The sequence below is a fragment of the Elephas maximus genome, chromosome 13 (assembly GCF_024166365.1).
Source record: "Elephas maximus indicus isolate mEleMax1 chromosome 13, mEleMax1 primary haplotype, whole genome shotgun sequence".
In the NCBI taxonomy this organism is placed as follows: Eukaryota; Metazoa; Chordata; class Mammalia; order Proboscidea; family Elephantidae; genus Elephas; species Elephas maximus.
The window spans coordinates 80,565,231-80,586,638 of NC_064831.1; the positions used below are offsets into that span (position 1 = coordinate 80,565,231).

The window sequence follows — 21,408 nt, forward strand, 5'->3', positions numbered from 1 at the left end:
TGAAAACACAGTCAAAATCCATCTTGCTTTTTGGAGATAAATTAGTAGTGTTTCATCCACGAGGAAAGAATACGTGTCACACAACCCAGGGAAACGATCTCTGTGGGCCACATTCCGTTGGTCCTGCGTATCTGCTGCTGTAGGAGAACATCCACCATGCCGCAGCACTGCTAGTCATGGAAGCATCATACACGAGCTGAATTACCTCATTTAGAGGCCTTCCTGGTTTCCTTTGGCTATCGACCTCTATCACTTCAGGCTCATCAAACCTACTATAAACTACTCAGTTGTAATTTTCATTTCACACCTGCACAACCCCTAATCTGCGCCAAATCAAAACCAAACAAAAATAGGAAAAGTTATTTCTGTTACAGTTCTATGACATTTTATCTTTGAGAACAAGCCACCATGAGGCTGGTTCAGTCAAACAGGCCAGATTTGCATTTAAAGTGTTATTCATATGAAAAAGAGGGCCAGAATCATACATTATACTCTAATTCCACTGTGGAAATTAAAAAGATTATATAGGGTTCTATGAGTCGGAATTGACTCAATGACAGCGGGCTTTTTTTTTTTGTTTGTTTAGGCCTCTAATAAGTCAGGAGCTGAGACAGAATACCCTATTAACACAAGGCAACTACTCCTGTCCCCAAGCCTTTTAAATTTAGTTAAATTTAACTTCTCTTTTACATTTCAGTTAAATGAGGGGAACCTGATGAAACACTGAAACAACTGGAGAAGTTTATTCCCTTTGCTTCAGACTTCCCAATACATGGTCTTTCCACAAAGAATGTAATGTATACCCCTTCCTTGATAAGAATGTTAAATCTTCTTATTAAGATATTACCCTGCAACTACTCATGAAAAACATCAATATTGTTTAAAGTGTGGAATTTCTCAAAGAACAGCTGCCTTTCTGTGGCAAACAACATTTGCATCCAATTCAAACATGATTTTGAGCATCTCTTACAAATGCCCTGTGCTTAGGGACGCCATGACATCTTTATACAACTTTCACAGCCAATTGGTCCTGAATCCATTAATCACTCAGAAGTAATCCTCCTGCACTTGCTTAAGTAACAAAAAATGTATCTCAATCTTTCTTTGTCCTTCATGAACCTGACATTTTTGAAGAGCTCACGCCACTTATTCTGCAGAGTGTCCCTCAAAGTGGATTTGTCCAGTGTTTCCTCACGTTTAGATCCAGGCTATACATTTCTGACAGGAACGTTACAGAAGTATTACTGTGTCCTTCTCATCGTATCAGGAGGCAGATGGTGTTGATCTGCTCCATTTACTGGTGATGTCAATGTTGATGACTGGGTTAAGATGGTGTTTACCAGGTTTCTCTACTGTCAAGCTCATGAAAAACAAAGATCAACTGAGCAACCCTTCCAGATGAGAAGTGGACTCCAGAGACATGACAACGAAATGCAACCTATGTTCCTGGATTGGATTGTGGACCGAGAAGATGAGATAATTGGAGAAATTTGAATAAGGTTTGTATATTAGACAAAAGAATTGAATCAATGTTGTATTTCCTGATGTGGATAATTACACTGTGGTAATGTAAGAATATTTTTGTTTTTAGGAAATATACACTAAAAGATTTAGAGGTAAAGGAGTACTGTATCTATGACTTACTCTCAAGTGTTTCAGAAAAAATGTAAGAGGCGTGATGAAGAAAGGGACGTTGATAAAACAAGTATCACGCTGACATTTGGAGACTCTATGTAAAAATATATGGTAATTCCTCGTACTGTTTTTGCAACTTAAGGTCTGAAATTGTTTTAAAACCAAAAGTTAAAAAATTGTGTGTCAGGTTTAGGCCCAAGAATTTTAATGAATTAAGGAGATTTTTAGGTAGTAAAAGGAGGAAGGTCCCAAAGCTGAGCTCTAAGTCATTTCTTCTGTTTAAATGCTAAGCCACTCGTTCAGAGGAAGAGGTAGGAAGGGTTTGGAAGGTAATGTTACAGGACCTTAAAGTAAGAAAAATAATAGAAAAAAAAGTTTTTTGAATGCATATTTTTAATAATAATAATAAAGTAGTATACTCACTGTCCGATGCAGGATGGCTGATTGCCATTAATGAGATGGACTTTGTCAGTGGAGAAGAAATGGCTGAGGTACAGTAATTAAATCCCTGTTGTTTAGATCTGTGACTCTGTGAAGTCAAAAATTGAAAAACAGGTTCTGAGTACATATACTTTCCTATTTCTAAATAAGCGCAACATTTTAAGCTCAGACACAATATAGTGAAATAATGCAGTACAGCAGGGGGTTAACAGCACCAGCTTTGTAGTCAGACAGACTTCAATTCAAGTCTCTGCACCTGCAATGCAACAGCTGCTCAACTTCAGAGATGTTACTTGGCCTCTATGAGCCTCAGCTTTCTCATCTGTAAAATGGGGACAGAGTATTCATCCTTCATAGTGATTTTAAGTCTTTGTTTTCTTCACTGGGAACATCAAACTACATATAGTACTTGTTCACTGAAAATCTAAACAGCCATTATAGAGACATAGTGGGATACGCATAATGTTACTCTGATTTTAAAGAATTGGAAACTAAAGTGCAAGTAAAATTGTTTTCCGATCAAAAGGAAAGCAGCAGTGTATCTGGAAAGAGGTCAGAATCTCTTTCATTTTCTCATCTAAGATTAGACAGCTTCAGGGTTATTGAGTCTGACTGATAATTTAACTGCCTCAGTAAGTTCACAGCAGCTTTAAGGCCATGGAATCCAACAACTGCAGAAGCTCCTGCTACTGTATCCCAGAAGGACAGTCAACTAGTGTCTGCCAGCACACTTCTGGTGGTGAGGGGCTCCCCACCTCCCCTTTTGTTTTGAGGAAGCCCATCCCAAGAGTTAACTAACTTTAACTGTCATAAATCCATTCCCTTTATAGTAGGTTGAAATCTAGGACTCCCACATATGGAAAGGAAGCAATGAAAACCTGTTACTGGTGTGAACTTGGCTCAATTGTGCCAAAGACTTCTGATTACTTAAGAGCGTGGTCCATGTGTAACCATGGAAACTGAGGGAAACAGTTTCTATGTTTCAAATACAACTGTGAGGTCTGAAAAATGACCTCACTGAAAGGCAGAGAAACTTTCAACAGAAAGGTGGCTGACGGCAACTTGTCCAGATCAGTGATACACGCAGCTCAAATACCCACTCTGAAGTTTCACGAGATGAAAAACTGGGTGAGCAAAGAGATCCAGGAAGGCTAAGCACAGGAAGGTGCTAAAGTGTCAGTAACTTTACTAAATCAAAAAAATCGATTTTATGGAGACATTACTGGTAATTAACATCACTTACTGAAAGATAGTCTTCTATTAAAATCAGTCTCAGAAAAGCTGTCACATAAACAATATCAGAAAATTGACATTTTTTCATTTCCTCATTTAACAGGAGTTTTGAGTTTAATAGTATTCAACTAATAGCTAGTTACGTTGCCTTAGACAAGTCACTTGATTGGGTTTGAAGTTCTCACATACAAGGGTCTGAACTAAATCCAAATGCATATACTGGCCCTAAGTCTATGATTCTGCCCACAAACCCACAAATTTTGGTGCTTACCTGATTTTCAAAGGATTCTATACACTGAAATGCAATATATTTTTCAGACTTTCCAGTGGTGTGTTTATCATCAAAGCAGCAGTAGCTACCAAAAATTGTTCCTATCTTTTCCTTCCCTTTTCTGTTACCACTTGGCTAAATAAATCGAAATTACTTGCTCCAATAAGCATATTCTCCATAGTCTCGTCATTTTTTTCTAACTTGTTCTAAAGTATCAGGCCAAGAAGAAATGGAAAAAGAAGGAAAAAAAAGTCGCAAAATTCTCTCAGGCTTTCAATTTCATTTTCATTAGGCCTAAATTCTCTTAGGCCCTCACATGAACATAAATGACACACTCATTACTAAGTAATCCTTCAGTATCAAATTTATATTTGATAATGGCATTGCTATGTAGTAGGATGTAATTAAAAAATTAAAATTTTACACAAAACCCCAATCACTGGTTCAAAGAACAGGTGTTTACCATTTTTTAGGTTTGTTTACTTAATCAGAAATGGGCCCAATTAATCCAAAATCTCCTTGGTCCAAAAGGGGGAAAAAAAGGACAGGAGTAAAGTAGGAAGCTATAAAAGAATATAATTCAAATTCTCAACCCAAAAACTTCCTGGGGGATTGTCAAAGCGGTAAGTGATAATGAGGGTCCTGAGAGATGAGAAATAAGAAAATATCACTTGACTGGTTGGCAAGGAAGTCTTTCATGACCTTTAAGACAGGAATTTCAAGAGTGACAGTGATGGAAATTAAGAAATAGTTAGGTTGTGAGAAAAAGAAGGCCATAATTCTGGCAGAAATTCTTCTGATAAGACGCAGAGGGAATAAACAGTGGCTTTCTGGACAGTATAATAAAACAAAACTGTGTATGTGTTTTTAAGGAAGGAGAAACCTGGGATATATTTTGAGAATTGGGAAATGTAATAATACGTAACATACTTCAAGACTCATTTTACCACTGAGGTAGTAAAAGAAGGCTTGAATAAGAAAGAAAAACTTGATTTAATACCCTGCATAGTTTCCTAATTTTAAAAGTCTGCTTTGATAGAACATATAACATCTATGCAGATTAAAGGTGTCTTTTAATTAGTATTAAGTGCTTAAAAACTTCTGTGCTAGATTGGAGGTATTATACAATGGGTAAATATTTTTTTTATTAGCCTGACACTAACAGATTTTTGCCTTTTATGTAAGGTCACATTTTAGGAAATAAGCATTTTTCGAAATTAGTACCATATACCTGGTTTCAGCCTTACCTGCTGCTCAAACATCCTATGTTCTCTCTGGCCCGACTCCAGATCCTCTTCTGAAAGTGACACCAAAGAGCCGCCCCGCTCCTCACCAGTGAAGGGACGCCTGAGCTCTTTGCTGTTTGCAGAGTTTGCTTCTAGAGATGAGGAAGGCTTGTTTCTGACACCAGCTCCTCCTGTCAAGCCTTCGAGACTGAAACTGAACACGGCACAAGAGTTAACTCACTCTGAGTCTCAGAAAGGAAAGAGGACACAAATCCCCCTAGTTATATCTCCCTTGCTTGTGTATTATTTCTATGCCCCTTAGTAAAATTATTTATAAGGGCACTGCACAAATGAGTGCTACCTGCCTTTCCCCCCAGATGGCCTTGGTATGCTGAGAGAGAGTACTACTGATGCACTCAGATTCTCTTACCTTACTATTCCCATCTTGAAACATCTGTGATTTCCTTTCCTCAGACTTTTTTCAAGATACCACGTGGACAGACCATATGTATCTTATCGGTCCTTTTATATGTATGTAAGTACTTTTCCCCAAGCTGATATATTAGGCTTTACCACAGCCCAGGTTTGCTATGCCAAAGAATTAAATGCCACAGAGAAAATGTTAGGCTAAATAACTTTTGGAAGGCAAACCAGGAGACTTGCCTTTGCACCCATTAAATTCACCTTGGTAACTTTACATTCATTCAACTATATCCTTCTTGACCTTTATAACTTTATAGGCATGCTTCCACCCTAGAAACCCAAGTATTACTCATGAGCTTTATCATCTTGCACACCTGGCTGGACAACAATCGCTTGACAGGTTTTCTGAGAATTGTTAGTTGCAGGCAAGCACATATAACACCTTGAAAGAAAAAAAAAAGCTGAAAAGCTACTAAGTCTAAGAGTTTTACATTTTTTTGTCTTACTATTGGGAAAGAAAAAAGAAAACAAACTTAGGGTTTGTATTTTAAGTGAAATTGCTGGTATAAACATTTTGTGGTTTGCAGAGCCAAAAGCATTTTCTCTAACAAGGAAGCTACAACCACATAAACTTGTTCTAGCCTTCTCCAGAGAAAGGTCAGGGATCTAGTGTCCTCCTTGGTGTTGCTAGCTAGAATAATTCACATCTGTAACAACTGCAGTGGAATGGCAGCCTCTTTAAATAAAGTCAGATCTCAAAATACAGCTGCAGCTGAGAATATCTTCAGTTACAACAGCTGGAAATGAATTTCAAAGTATACTGAAGCTATTTAGTTACCTCTGCTCAGGACAGACTGCACAGTTAAGTGCTACAATTCATTTATGCCAGTCCAGAAAAGTTTTTGTTTGCTTTTTTGGTTTCATGAATTGTTTATTATGAATGGAGGCCATATGGCTCTATTTTCTTTAATTGGTAAGTTAAACAATAGATTTTTTTCTTATTTCAATATGACAAGAGAAATCATGGCTAACTACAAGTGTCTCTGTAAAACTCATTTTCAATGCCAGGAATAAGAAGAGGTGCTAAGTGAAGAAGAAATTTATTTATTGTGAATTATTCGAAAAGCCTGAGAAAACCAGATCTGTGCTTAACATTAAGACTTTATTCTAAAAACATTCCAGTAATTAAATCTGGCTGTGTAGATGAGAAAAGAATATGAAACAATGAGTAACTGTGAATTTGGAATCTAAAGAGATTGATGAATTTGAAGCAAAATAGGAATAATAAGTGCATCTTACTAGCTGTCTTGCTTTTCTTATCGTTTTCCTTCAAATCCCTAGCATCTGGCAGTTACAACAGACCAAAACAAAGAGAGAAGTGGTCTACCACACCACGGAAACAAGTCTGTGCAGAAAACACCGAATCTACAGCCACTCGAGACAAACAGGATGCACTGGGGTACACCATCCAACTCCTAGGCTGTACCCCCTTCAGCTGGTTTAGTAGTGCCCATAGCAGAGGCATCGGAACACTGTGCTCACAGACAAAGCAGGCTGCCCATACGCATTCCAGCCATAAAGAAGCCAGCTCCAAGCCAAAAGCCCAGATGCAGATTTTATGGTTCCCCCTTTGGTGGCTGGACATGTAATGATACCATACCTTCTGCAAGTAAAGTCAGCACTCAGGGCAGCAGAGTATTGCACACCAGAAGGACACCAGCTCATACTGGGGATGACATCAAAGGCAGAAACAGAAACGGAAGGAGAAAAGAGGAAACAGGGACAGGGTTATTGGGCTTAAAAAGAAAGGGCACAGTTAGAGACAGATGGATTTACTTTATCATCTAAAAATCTGGGAATGAAAACAGCTAGAACTATGAAAACCTAAAATTGTTCTACTTATGTCCATCTATAATAATGTGTTAGAAATTGAGTACATGAGCACTTTACAAGGGAACCAGTTCAACCTGAAACCCAAGAATTCCTTCTAGAAGACTGCTGGTAAAGAGGCTGGCCCTTGGGTTCCTCTTGAGGCATTTTCAAAGAGGGGCTGTGACTTCCACTATTGGGAACAACCTCTCTATACACCCCACCCTCCCATGCCGCCTGTACTAACACTATGGCTAATGACAAACTGCACTAGACGGGCTAAGTCAGGCATAAGTTTTTTTTTTTTTTTTTTCCCCATGTGTTTCCGTTAAGGATCCATCTAAAACAAATAATTTAGAAATCCTCACAATTAAGACACTCGATCAACATTCACATCCATCTTCAAACCCCATTCACTGGACTTTTAAGTTAAAGCATATAACAATGGTTACGTTTCCTTGAAGGGATTTTTTTTTTTTTTTCCTTCAGAAAAAGAAAAAAAAAGGGAATTTTATGGTACTGAGTTAGAAAATGTATCTTTTAAAATTTTAGGGTTGTATCCATTTTCCCAGAAGTCCTTGGGTGGTGCAAATGGTTAAGTACTCGACAAAAGGCTAGAGGTTCAAATCCACCCAGAGGCTCCTTGGAAGACAGGACTGGCGATTTGCTTCTGATAGGTCACAGCCTTGAAAATCCTTTGGAGCGGTTCTACACCACATACATAAGGTCACCATGAATAGAATCACCTTGACAGCAATTAGCAACAACAATCTATTTTCCCCACATAATTAAAAAAAAAAAAATCCATATACTTCTTTGACTATCTCAGCATTAATATCTATTCTCAAGTAGCCGAAGTCTAAGCCGGTTGCTGTTAAGTCGACTCCGACTCATAGTGACCCTATACGTCAGAGTGGAACTGCCCCATAGGGTTTCTAAGGACTGGCTGGTGGATTTGAACCGCTGAACTTTTGGTTAGCAGCTGAGCTCTTAACCTCTGTGCCACCAAGCCTTCTCTCAAGTAGCAGGGGCACAAAATCTGGGATTGGAAATGCTAACAGAACCAGCTCAAGAGATAACCAATTCAAAATAGCAGGTATTCTGATGGGAAATGCATGATTTCTTATTAACAAAAGCTATCACTTAAAAAAATATTCTGCTACTATTTGGGTCTTGAAGAACTAAGTGACATGCCTTTGTTTTCAAAAGGGGATAAAAACAGCAGTCCTGGGCAAGGGTAAAACCACTCAGTTCCCTCCTGAATCTTGCAGATGGGAAGGCCTAGATACATCAAAAATGTCTACCTTGAACACACTTAATACATTTATTTTGTTAATAAGTGGGGAATTTTGGCAGAGGAAAAGAGACAAGGAAAATGGTGGGAGAATATAAGAGCTACCTCTACGGCTCTTCTAAAAGTTAATCTTAAAATATCATTTAAAAATAATTTAAACTAAATAAATTTAAATCAGATTGAATTAATAATATAAAGCTCACAATTGCAAAAGCAGAAAGAAATACACACCTGAGGTATGTCTCAAGTCTGGTAAGTGAGATCAGATTGATTTATAATTACTTTGTGAGTAGAAGCCCGTCTTGATATGTTTTATAATCACAGGTGGGACTCAGAAGTTAATTCTTTGAAATCATAAACTGATTTTTTAATCTCTAAACTGTTAATAAACAGGCATATTATACCTAAATATTCAACTTCTTATTAAAAACAGAACAAGGAACATCAGTAACTGAATAACCCACTGCCGTCGAGTCGATTGTTCCGACTCATAGCGACCCTATAGGACAGAGTAGAACCACCCCACAGAGTTTCTGAGGAGCGCCTAGTGGATTTTAACTGCCAAGCTCCTGTTAGCAGCCGTAGCACTTAACCACTATGCCACAAGGGTTTCCAGTAACTGAATATACACTGCTAAACCATCATTTGTAGAAATAATCTCCTTCTACATATTTAAGGATCACTTTTACTCTCAGGATATGGCAATGTTGTGGAAGACATGGGTTAAATTTAAGATGAGAATGAAGAGCAAAAGGTAGACAGAGAGACGTAATAGCTTTTCTAAGGATCCAGGGAGGAAGTTACACATGGTCCATAGAGTGTCTGCCCTTCCTTGTAGCAGAAAACTTCTTTCAGCATTAAGAGCATTTTTGAGAACAGCCTAATTTCCTCAATTAGTGGTGCTAATATTCTAATATTAATTGAACTTTGGCTTTATCTTGCGACTTCAGCAAATTCTAGATTAAAAGACAAACAAACAAATATCCCTCCCCCACATTTTTAACTACTTGCTGGAATGTTTCAAGTTTACTAGCTAAAGCTTAATACTTATGTTAAAATTATACATCTCATTCTCCTTACAGAAATATGACTGTAGATGAAACCATAAACTGGACTTGTTTATGACAGTTATGTCTATATATTAACCCAGACTCCATCCAGCAACTTGTCACCTTCCACCTGGGCACCAAGTGGACGTATTCGATAAATGCACATTAAAGAGCTTTAATGGAGAGCCAGACAAATACATCTCCCAAGGTTTTAGAGATCTTCTACTGAAAAGGGAATCTACTAACTTAACTGGAGTCATGATTATCTGAGATTCATGAGAATATGTGAATTTGAGGCACAATCTTGTGCCTAAAATCTGGAATTAAAAAACAAAAACAAAACCCACTTGGAAAAGAGAAAGTGGGAAAGATCACTGCCTGCTTCTCAACAGACAGCTTTAGCTAATAGCTAAAAATAACCTCTTTACAAATGTCTCCTAATATGAGAGACTAACAGTACCACAACCATCCTTTTTGGATTTTTTAATACTTTTCCAAACAATGGGAGAAAAGGTCATTAATAACTTCTGAACTATAAAAATAAAACTCATTACCTGGAAATTTTAAAGCAAATCAGTACTTTTTGACTGGAAATGATTTCTCAGTTAATAAATCAAAATCACTTATTTTTGGCTCAAAATTTTACCTAACAAAAAATAATTAAGGAATTTAAAGACTGAGGGGGCTCCTGAGAGATCAGTTTATTCCTCTTACTTGCTTTAAGGAATGACTACATCAACAATGGAATAGCATCTGCCAAGTGACTGAGGAATTAAGCCTTTCACAATACCATTGAGGAATGTGTTGGAAATATTTTAGGTTCTGTGTGTATGCACATACACACACGCACACACAAGCACACACACACACACACTTCCAATTTTTTTTTTTTCTAGAGAGGGGAAAAAGTACTCCCCAGGGCTCACCAGTAGGCGTAACACAGGCAAATTCCTTGAATTCTCCTAGGGAAAGTTGGGTGAGAAACCTACTCTAAAAGTTGTCTGAACACCAATAAGCACAAGACGGAAAATACTTTTGATTTTGAAAAAAAGATAAAAGTAGAATAGGAAAGAACTTCAGATTAAAGAAACCATTTCATACAGACACCAGCAATAAATAATAACTATATTCTACTTGCCTGAAATGCACATTACATTATTTAAACATATATTATCTAATTATGGATTAAGTAGCATGAGATGCTTGTTAGTAGATGCTCAGAGGCAATGTGGTTAGTCAGTCAGGTTAGTGGAGTCTGTACCTTCTCCTATGAATGGGACGTCTCCTGACAACATCCCCAAGAACTCGCATTGAACTGAAAATGAATGATGGGAGAGGTCAGTGTAGCAGGTGAAACAAAATGGGCAACAACTATACCAAATACGGACACCACACTGGGAAGAGAGACAACCTCTATAGAGAAATAGCACCGGAAGTAAGGGAATGAAAGCATGTGGAATGAGAGAAATATCAGAACCAAAAAGGTCTGACAATTTCTATAGGGAGCCACTTTGCTCCCCCTTTGCTCCATGACGTTAATCAGATGACAATGAATTATTAAATCCTAAACACTTAAAAGCATGTAAAATTGGGGGAAAAAAACATCATTGAAAACTTTAATTTCTTAAGTCTTTGAAATTCAGTAATATTTGGATAGTGTATGAATTAGTCAAACTAATTAAAGTGATCATTACAACCTCTTAATCTAAAATAATCTAAAAGTAATCTCCAGATTTTTGGCACGGTTATGCTAGGTAATCAGTGATTTTAAGTCCAAATACGAAATTCGGTGACATTATATAGACTGAAAATATAAATAGCTTTGGTGATATGGTCCTAGGCTCAGTTCAGTCTTAAGATCAACATGTAATCTTGGGCAAATCATTCAATCTGAGCTTCAATTTTCTCATCTGAGCAAAACGATCCATAAAGTCACATCTAGCTCTGAAATCAAAGGCAAAGGGATCCACAGCAGGTTATGAAGAAAAACGCATTATATACATAAAATAAATCCCAGTTCCTTAATGCTGTTATTATTAAAGACCAGTATGTGCAGTCAAAGAACTACCCTTGCTTCTGGAAGAGAATTCTGGCTGAAGGATCATTCCTCACCTTCTTATTTTTTCTTATACATGTGAATGCTAAAAACAAAGTAGCACAGCATAAATAAAGCTGAAAAGGAAAGCTTCAAGAAACTTTTTTATATAATCTAGGGTTTCAAATGTATATAAACATTATGTAGAAGATAGAGCACATCAATTATTTTGATGTCAGCAACCTGAACCCCACCACAGAGTTATATGGAATTGGAGAAAAAGCACTTGACTGAGGGACCAGAAACCTGGATTCCACTGACCTTGGTTGGGTAAGTGATTTAGCCTATCTGCACCAGTCTCCAAATCTGTAAAAGTGAGGGTCATATCACTTGACTCACGGGGAAGATAAAAAAAATTCTATACGATAATGTGTTATTAGAAGAGTCTTAAAAGATTAGCAAATTAGCAAAGTGTAAGGTATTACTCTGAGCCCCATGAAGGCAGGGACTTTGTCTTGTTTACCTCTGTATTTCCAGAACCTAGAACAGTGCCTGGCATCGAGTAGGTACACATTATGTTTGTTAAATAAAAGAATGAATGAATTTGATTAGATTCCACGTACTTACAGTCATAAATTTTGAGCCAGAATATCATAAAGAGGTCTAGGATTTAAAAAAAAAAAAGGGGGGGGGGAATAATTGCTCCAGCTGAGCTGTTTACATCAACTATTTTAAAAGAAGAGTAGATGGGGGAGGAAATACACGGTCAGCCTCCCAACTCAGTGGGTTCTCCTCATTAAGAGAGTAGCTTTGGAGTAAGCACACTCTTTTAAGCACAATATGCAGGATCACAGCATTCTGTTCTTTAGAACTAAAACCACCTGTTTAAATTCATCTAGGCAGCCAATAGTAAGAAGCCAAATTCAACTTATTGTCTCACAGTTTGCTCCCAAACCAAATGGAAGACCAGGTAACATTTATGAAAGTCCCCAAGACCGTAAGACATATGGGAAAATATCAACTATTTAATGATATTTAATGATTTCTGTATGCTTTATTGAGGATTAACACTGATAATTTAGAGTTTATCAACACTTTAGAAACAAATCGCTTTAATTCCTGCGATGTAATTTGAAAAACTTAGATGTGTTGAGACTATAAGATTTCATTTTTTTTTCTCAATTCAAAAATTACTTGAAATTATTCCCCTGTATTTTCTAATCTATGGATTTCATTGACAAAAGCTGGCAAGAATAAACGTTACCATTTATAAATACCTACTATGTGACACGTTATTTCACTTTATTACTGTAAATATTCTGAAAGGCATGTATTTTACAGATGAGAAAATTAAAACTCTGAGGGGTCGAGTAACTTGCCCAAGGTCATCCATGTAGTAAATTTTAGACCTGAACACAAGTCTGAACATAAGTTTTCCTGATTCCTATGCCCATATTCTTTCTTCTATACCATGGCATCTCCTAAAATCTTTTGCCAACTGAAATATCAAAGGAGCAACTTTTCAAAAGCAAGCAGACATTGGAGAGACTAGACAAAGGGCCTTCCATCTCACCTCCGTTGGTTCATTTCCGCATCGCTGGCTGCATTTTTCCCAGGACCCCAGCTGTGTCTCCGGAAAGGGGACAGAGAGCGCATAGAGCCCCTCAGGACAGAGCAGTTTGCAGGCACCTCAGTGATGCTGTCCATCTCCTCCTCTTCCATTTCACCTGAACCAGCAGGCTCACTCTCACTCTCTCGCCTCTCAGCTCCCATCCCATGGCTGTAGAAGCCATTAAGGCTTTGTGGATCCTTGGACTTGTTCAAATTTGAAATCTGGGGGAGGGACACATCACTGCCATGGGAAGAATGTCGATCCAGGGAAGCTGTGTCATCGGTGGAAGAACTGGATCCAGTGGTATCACATACTAACTGCTCTTCCTCGGGCTATAATAGAGAGACAGCACATGTGGTTAAAAACGGCAGGAGAAAACAGACCATCTCAGTGATTTCAGGTCAAGCAAAATGGCTTCATGTTGGGTCTGAGATGGGTAAGATCACAATTTGGCTTCCAGACACAGATTTTTTTTTTTTTTTTTAAGTATGATCACAGTTGGGTTCACATACTCGGAGCTTCCAGGCAGGAATGGTTTATCCTCTTTCTACTCTCTTCCATTAGTTCACCTACACTAGAAGTACATCTTTTTTTTCTTCCCTACAAAGGAAAAAGAATCTAACTCAGGCCAGTTGTTTCAGTCAATACCATCAACTGAAATGAAAAGGAACCCATCTGTCTCTGGGATTTCTGCGGAGTGAAAACTCTAAATCCATGTCATATCGTCTAACTTTTTCACAAGCCTTAACTGAAAATGAAGCAATCTGCCTGGCTACAATAATCATTTGCTGATGATAGCTTTTAGTGGCCTTTTGGAAAAATGCTCAATAGCTTAAGACCCTACATAATGCCTGTCACAAATACCCAAATATCTGCCACAAATACCTAAATGAAAGAAAGCTATTTCTTCTTCTCATTTCACTAAGAATTCAGTTAGTGTTATCAAGCCAAATCATACATAAAATAATCAGTCCTGGCAATGGGGTCTTTGATAAGAGTGATGATGCTCTTTCCTGGGCCAACCTCTAGAACCTAACAGGGATTGTGCAACTTTGGTCCCAGCAGCCTGACATTCTCTACTTGTTGAAAGACATCAGACCACATAATTTAATTGGAGAGGGAAAAATGAGCTTCATGGCATCTCACAGACCCAAAGATAAATAAAAGTTGCTAAGAGATGTAGAGATAAATTCAAACATGATCACATTATCAGTTATCGATGTAAGCAAACTGCCTTAATATCTTTATTTTGTACTCATACAGAATAGGAAGCAGGGAATAGGGAAGGACATCTTGTGATTTTTTTTCTTCTTCATAGCATTTTCCTAATTAGCTTGTCCACTCAATGTTTTAATTAAGGGCACCAAAACTTACAGTTCTTAGAGGACAAAAAAAAAATTTATGAGAACAAATGAGCCCTTTCGGCCCTGGAACAAGAACCAGCCTCTATCCTAGAAAGAGTCTCTTTAAAAAGTTAATACAGCACTTCGAAAGCACATCATCTCTCTATATCTTCTGGACTAGATCTTATCAGTAAATACGAGATTTTTTCACTTTACAGAATTCAGGTTCTTAGAGTAATTGATGTTTAAACAATGTCTAAGGTATAAGACTGAGAAAGAAGATGCAAAGGGATCATTGAACAGGTCAGGAAACTGAGACCCACATTGTCTTATAGATTCTCCCAAGCACTCAGGCCAAACAAAAAAAAAACCCAAACCCCTTGCTGTCAAGTCAATTCCAACTCATGGTGACTCTGTAAGACAGAGTAGAACTGTCCCATAGGGTTTCCAAGAACAGCTGCTAGATTCAAACTGCCGACCTTCTGGTTAGCAGCCGAGCTCTTAACCACTGTGCCACCAGGGCTCCAGTACGTAGGCAGTGAGAAGCAAAGTCAAGATTTGAACCCAGGCTGATTTTAACTCAAATTGTCCCGTTTTGTTATCTCAATTATCTGGACAAAACCCTGTAAGAACAAAATCTGAAAGTCAGTATGAGAAATGTTCACTGTTCCCTTTACCAGGCCACAAAGTAAAATAATACTATACTTTGATTGGCCTAATAATGTGTTTAGTGCTTCTGTTCTACCACCTAGTTCCTTGTGTAGTGCCTGGGGTCTTAAAAGCTTACAAGTGGCCATCTAAGGCACGATAATTGGTATCTATTCGCCTGAAGCAACAGAGGAAGAAGGAGAGTCAGGAACTGGAGGAGGAAATGGAATGTGTGGCTAATTGCCTCCATGAACATCTACCTTCTCTACCAAGAGACCAGAAGAACTGGATGGTGCATAGCTAACATTACTGGGCACTCTGATCAAGATTCTACAGAAAAGTTCTGATTAAAAGGGAGAAAATGCAGAAAAGAATTTCAAATTTTCAGGGAATCCAGACTTTCTAGAATCATGGAGGCTGGAGGAATTCCTGAAACTACTGCCCTGAGATAATCTTTATAACTTAAACCAAAAATATTCCCTGAAGTCTTCTTAAAACCAAACATCAGTTTAGCTTAACTAGTAAAGAATGTCTGCCTTGAGCACTGTGCTCTTTTAAAATCTATCTATATGGGAACAAATGGACAATGGCAACTTGAAAGATCAGATACGAACCTTAGCAGGCAATGAGTTTATGTTAACGGGGGAAGAACAACTTAGAAAAAAAAAAGGAGGGTGCAAATGGCTGCACAACTTGAAATCTGTAATTGATGTCACTGTTGAATTGGTGTGTATGTTCTGCTGTGTATACTCTCAACAACAAATAAAATTATAAAAAAATAAAACTATTTCACCAAGTAAATTCTAAAACAAGGTAGCTATTATTGTAATACAAAATTATTGATTTTTCATTTTATTTAGTTAATGAGGGACTGACTTGGACATCCTCAAGAGTTTCTACTCATGGAGCTACTCTCCACAGAGGGGAGAAATATAAGTTGTCATGAATACCAACTTAGGGGACACTTTCAGGATGTCTTAGCTTTCTTATTCCTTAAGTTTTCTAAATTGCTAATTCTCAAACCATTACCAGGAGGCAAACAGAACAGACATCAATAAAGAAAAATGTGACAAGCCTGTTCTAAAACATATAAGAAAGGTTTTAAAGGAAATAATAAAAGATCTAAGTTAAAGTTTTTACTTATCTTTGATAGATTCTTCTTAGAAGTCAGCTTTTCTCAACCCAGAAGAGTAGATAGGCACTCTTCACCCTGGCATCCAATCTTGGAAAAATAATACCTTGAAAAAGTCCCTGCTATCTTTCTGGCACTTTATGGGCTGGAAACTTACAAAACAAGCATCTACTCTTTTTTAAGACATAAAATCAAAATGTGAAAATCTTTGGCTGCCTGTTTGTATGTATTAAAATAAAGGAGAAATTTGTCTAGAATATATCTTCAACACAGTCTTTTTCCTGGTGTGCGCTGTGACATTTCCTGGTTTGTGTTTTTAACTCTGATTGCACTGGCAAACTAAATGACCACGGAGTCTTTTCATAGTGATTACATGGTTTCTTCAGCCCTGCATTCCTGAGGAGAATTAATTTCTCACAGTATAATATTCTCATGAGTGAGTGGATGTTACTTGAAGATGAAAAATGGGACAAAATTCAGAAATTAACACTGAACTCAATTATTAGGCAGCTAAGGCAAATGGTTTTCTTTAATACTGGATTCATTCTAAAGAAGGCTCTAAATTACTTCTTCCTAAGACTCTAAGTTTTCTCAAAAGACTTTCCCAATTTCCTCATGTCTTGACAATATCCCTGCAGAACAGAAAGCAGTCCGTGGCCTAACTAGAAATCAAGTAATATAGTCATGGCTTTTCTCTAAGTAAAAAAAAGTGGCTTTTCTCTAAGTACATGACTATAAATAAGTCACTTTTTCTTTTCATTTTCCTATCCAATATGAAAGTTGTAAACAGACGACTTTTAGATCTAAAGAGGTTAGAAATTAATATAAGGCCTGTTGCAAAGTGTTAATCCATCTAATTAGACCATTGATGACAGAAGAAAAGCCAGGTTCTAAGCTTTTGAAATATTTTAGGCAAGGAAAAAAAAAAAAAAACAAACTCCTTTCTAGTTCCTGAAGCCACTATGCCGAAATTCTTAGAGACATCTGTCAAATAAAAGATAAGAGAACTATTACTTCTCCTCTTGCCTCCCCTCCCAAAGCACCAGGTTTTGAGGCTGTCATATATACTGTTATACATATTCTATATATACCGGCAGGAAGAAAATAGTTATGGCTTCTGACACAGGGCGGAATGTTCCATGTCTAAGATTCAAAGTCCCGTCTCAAGAGTTTTTGAGTTATGTGTCAGTCTTTCTTTGTAGAGATCTTTTATCTTAAAATATCTGGTAATTAAATAATTTTCAGGGACTTACTTAGGATATTACATCTAATAGTTAGAAAGAATGACACCATGGATATCAGTTTAACAAAGACATTTGGTTCACATGGAGTCATAACTAGGTGATATTTCTAGTCCTATAAATTGACAGCCAAAACATAATTTTCTGCCTAAATATAAGCTTTTTCTTAACATTCTGCTATAAATAAACTTCAATTTTTAGATCGATATATATTAAGACTGAATTGGGGCAAAGCCACCACCCATCTGTCAGTCTGTCGTACTGTGGTGGCATGCATGTTGCTATGATGCTGGAAGCTGTGCCATTGGTATTCAAATACCAGCAGTGTCATCCATGGTTGACAGCTTCAGCAGAGTTTCCAGACTAACACAGACTAGGATGAAAGGCCTGGCAATCTACTTCTGAAAATTAGCCAATGTAAACCATATGGATCACAAGAGAATACTGTCCCATACAGTGCTGGAAGATGTGCTCCCTACGTTGGAAGGCACTCGAAATTCACAGTGGCTCCAACAATGGACTCGGGCACACCAAGGATTGTGAAGATGGTGCAGGACAGGGCAACATTTCATTCTGTTGTACAGGAGGTCGCCATGAGTCAGAGCTGACTTGATGGCAACTAACAACGACAGGGCAGAGACCAAGAAAGGCAGACAAAGGAGAGATGGGGTGGTAGGGTAGGAGCTACTTATGTTTTTGAGAATGTAAACATTTGGGAAATGAAGACTGAGCCTATATACTTGAGATGTACAAATGAATCCTTCTTCCCTTGAGTCTTTCGCAATTGAATTTCCTCCTGCATATGAGGATGGAAAAACACAAATGTGTATCCCTCTACCATCAGGCTCTATTTTCTTAGGGCTTATGCAATTTTGAAATTCTGCAAATGTTACCAGGCTAGCATTTGCAGAATTTCATTTTTTTTTTGTACCAGGCTAGTAGAAGTCTCTGAATCAAAGACAAAATGCCTGCAAAAAATGGGCCCCCTAAGCAATACAGAGGCATAAGTGTGGCTGCTCTTTACAAGCATCAGTCTTAAATGGACAGCTCTGTATTAGGGGCAGGAGCTGAGCTGATGAAGTGACCAAAGGCTACTACTGTTCTGCTTAATTTCAGGTTAAATAAACTAAGGAGATTTAATAATAAAATAATTATGTAACTAAAAGTTAACGAAAAGGTCTAAATTAAATGATCACACTGTCTACGTAAAACTCAAGAAACTAGTGTTACTACTTAAGTGTATGTACAACATAACTATGACTTAAATTTAAATAGTACAGTGAAACCTGTGAGAGCTGGAACTCAATGGGACTGCCTTGTTTTTCTGGGTCTCACAAGTTTTCCACCCTCGACAGGGTGCAGCTACCACTTTTCTATTGGTTGTTTTCATGGAAAATATTTTGGTTTTCCTTCTCTGACAGGTTTCCACCTTACACAAGTTCTGGCTTTTGCAGGTTTTACTGTAATGTTTGTTTACTGGAAACTAATCACCTGTGGAAGGAGCCCTCGTGGTGCTGCGGTTAAAGCAACTGATTGCTAACCAAAAAGTAGGTGGTTCGAAACCACCAGCAGCTTCGCGGGAGAAAGATGTGGCAGCCTGCTTCCACAGAGATTTACAGCCTTGGAAACCCTTTGGGGTCACCATGGGTCACAATCAACACCATGACAGTGAGTTTTGGGTTTTAATCACGGGTGGGGCTCTATGCTAAATGATTTAGTTGAATTGTTTCCTTTAATCCTGACAGTATTCAATTTAGTAGGTATTCTTACTCTCATTTTACACATAAGAAAACTGAGGCTCAGGAAAGTTAAATAACAAACTGTATGAGGTAGTTCTACGAGTCAGAATTTGACTCAATGGCAATGGTTTTTTTTCCCCCTTGGTTTTGTGATATCTGTAATTTATTTTAAAATCCATCAGAAATTTCTGATGGACTTGGGGATGGACAGAGGGAAGGACAGGTGTACAGTTACCTAAAAAAACAAATATAATTAAATGTTTATTGTAGAATACAGGTGGTGGGCATGTGGGTGTTCACTGCATAATTCTTTCAACTTTTCTATATGCTTCTGAATTTTCATTATAAAATGTTGGGGTAATAACCTAATTGGCTTCCGTCACTAGAGTTATACTGTATCTATATTCTGTACACTATCTATGCCATGTAGAGGTATAAACATTATATACACTATACATAGGAATATAAAAACTGCTGCAAACTTTTACACTGTACCTGGAATCATGCTTAATACTGCCAAAATATTAGGCTTTTCATTTTCATTTATTTATTCATCAAATTTTGATTAATTTTTATTACATTATACACAAGGCAGCATATACTTAAGGTGGTGCTGTGTTTAAGAGCTCGGATGCTAACCAAAAAAGGTCAGCAGTTCGATTCTACCAGATGCTCCTTGGAAACCTTATGGGGCAGTTCTACCATATCCTGTAGGGTTGCTAAGAGTTGGAATCGACTTGACAGCAACCTGTAATACATGCCAATAACGTAATCCATTTATGTACAATATTTTATCTAAGAATCTTAAGTATTATCTGATAGCAAGCATTATCCCTGTTTCACAGTTTAGAAATTCTACTGATTTTAGTACTTGTACACTGATTTTTCTAATATGGATTCTGTAAATATTATTTTTTTCATTGAAAGGTTTAAAAAAACAGGTGATTTTTTGGGTTGGTGATTGAGTACTTTGGGAGGAAACTATAGCATATGAAAGAAAGGGTATTCCCTTAAGGTTTAGTATCTTACAAAAAGTTACTTTAGTTTTTTTCTGTTCCATATATAGTTTTACTTATTTTGTTGTTGTTGAGAATATACACAGCAAAGCATACACCAATTCAACCGTTTCTATGTATGCTATTTAGTGACACTGATTACATTTACGAGTTGTGTAACCATTCTCATCCTTCTTTTCTGAGTTGTTCCTCTCCCACTAACATAAATTCACTGCCCCCTGAGGTTCCAATCTAATCTTTTGAGCTGCTGTTGTCAATTTGATCCCATATAGATAGCTCTTAAAAGATCATAACGCTTAAGGCAGACAATTTTTATTAGTTAAACTACACTAATGTTTGGTTTTAAGAAGACTTCAGGGGATATTTTTGGTTTCAATTTGAAGATTATCTCAGGGCAATAGTCTCAGGGGTTTACTTCGATTTTTTAGTCAACCGTGGATGCTTCTTATAACTTGGAAAAAAAAAAAAAACCAACAAGTATAAGGGCTTTGATTTATCTCTCTTTGGGCAAGGAGGCAACAACTATTAATATTTTCTACAGACTTCAATTATTCTTTTGGATTACATGATGGCCTAGACCATGCATATTTTATGATCACACTTTCTTTCTTACCTAGCGCCCAAAAAAATCCCAGGATTTCTTCTCACTCTTAAAACAAAATTAAATTTTATGCTGTTGAACTAAGGAAAAGACAGGCCTTAGGAACTGGCAAATATTCCTAAGAATAAACACGAAGCTTTTTTTTTTTTTTTATAACACTCACCAAGGATCATATTTGCCAGGAGGCATACCGAATGGAAAGAAGAGGTTAAAGTGAAAAGCTCATGACAAACACTGCAGGCTGTTAAAGAGACCTCTGAAGGCCAGAGTCATCTAAATGACTTCAGGAAGTGACCTAATGCGCCACTCATGGTTCACAGAAAAGGATGTTGCAATGTCTTGCCTACAGATTATTTTTTAGTAAAGGGAAAAGAGGAGGTTAGACTCTAGGGACAAACTCTGGGACATTCTGATATTTCTCAGCACACAGTGTGTGGATGACCACTGAGGAAGACTTTTTAGGGAAGTACCTAATGGCTGGCCACTGCCATGCTTCTACATAAATCACTGGCTATAAAAGCAGGTGTTTGGAGACTGAGAGAAAAATACCAGAAATGAAGAGGTTTTAGTCAGGCTAACTGAGGTACAAATCTTAACTCT

At 37.5% G+C, this 21,408-nt stretch overlaps 1 protein-coding gene across 10 annotated transcripts in view; it reads right to left on the reverse strand.

Annotated features, from left to right (window-relative positions):
- Positions 1-21,408, reverse strand: part of AKAP13 (A-kinase anchoring protein 13) — a 395,855-nt gene that overhangs the window by 71,245 nt on the left and 303,202 nt on the right. For 6 of the 10 annotated variants that reach the window (XM_049905674.1, XM_049905673.1, XM_049905670.1 and 3 more), the window contains 5 exons: positions 13,050-13,420; positions 10,703-10,756; positions 6,890-6,955; positions 4,828-5,020; positions 2,059-2,164 (listed from right to left, as the gene is read on the reverse strand). In XM_049905674.1, the coding sequence (XP_049761631.1) occupies positions 2,059-2,164; positions 4,828-5,020; positions 6,890-6,955; positions 10,703-10,756; positions 13,050-13,420 (790 nt within the window). The remainder of the gene's footprint in view (positions 1-2,058; positions 2,165-4,827; positions 5,021-6,889; positions 6,956-10,702; positions 10,757-13,049; positions 13,421-21,408) is intronic. The other 4 variants (XM_049905678.1, XM_049905680.1, XM_049905675.1 and 1 more) reach the window with 3 other exon arrangements.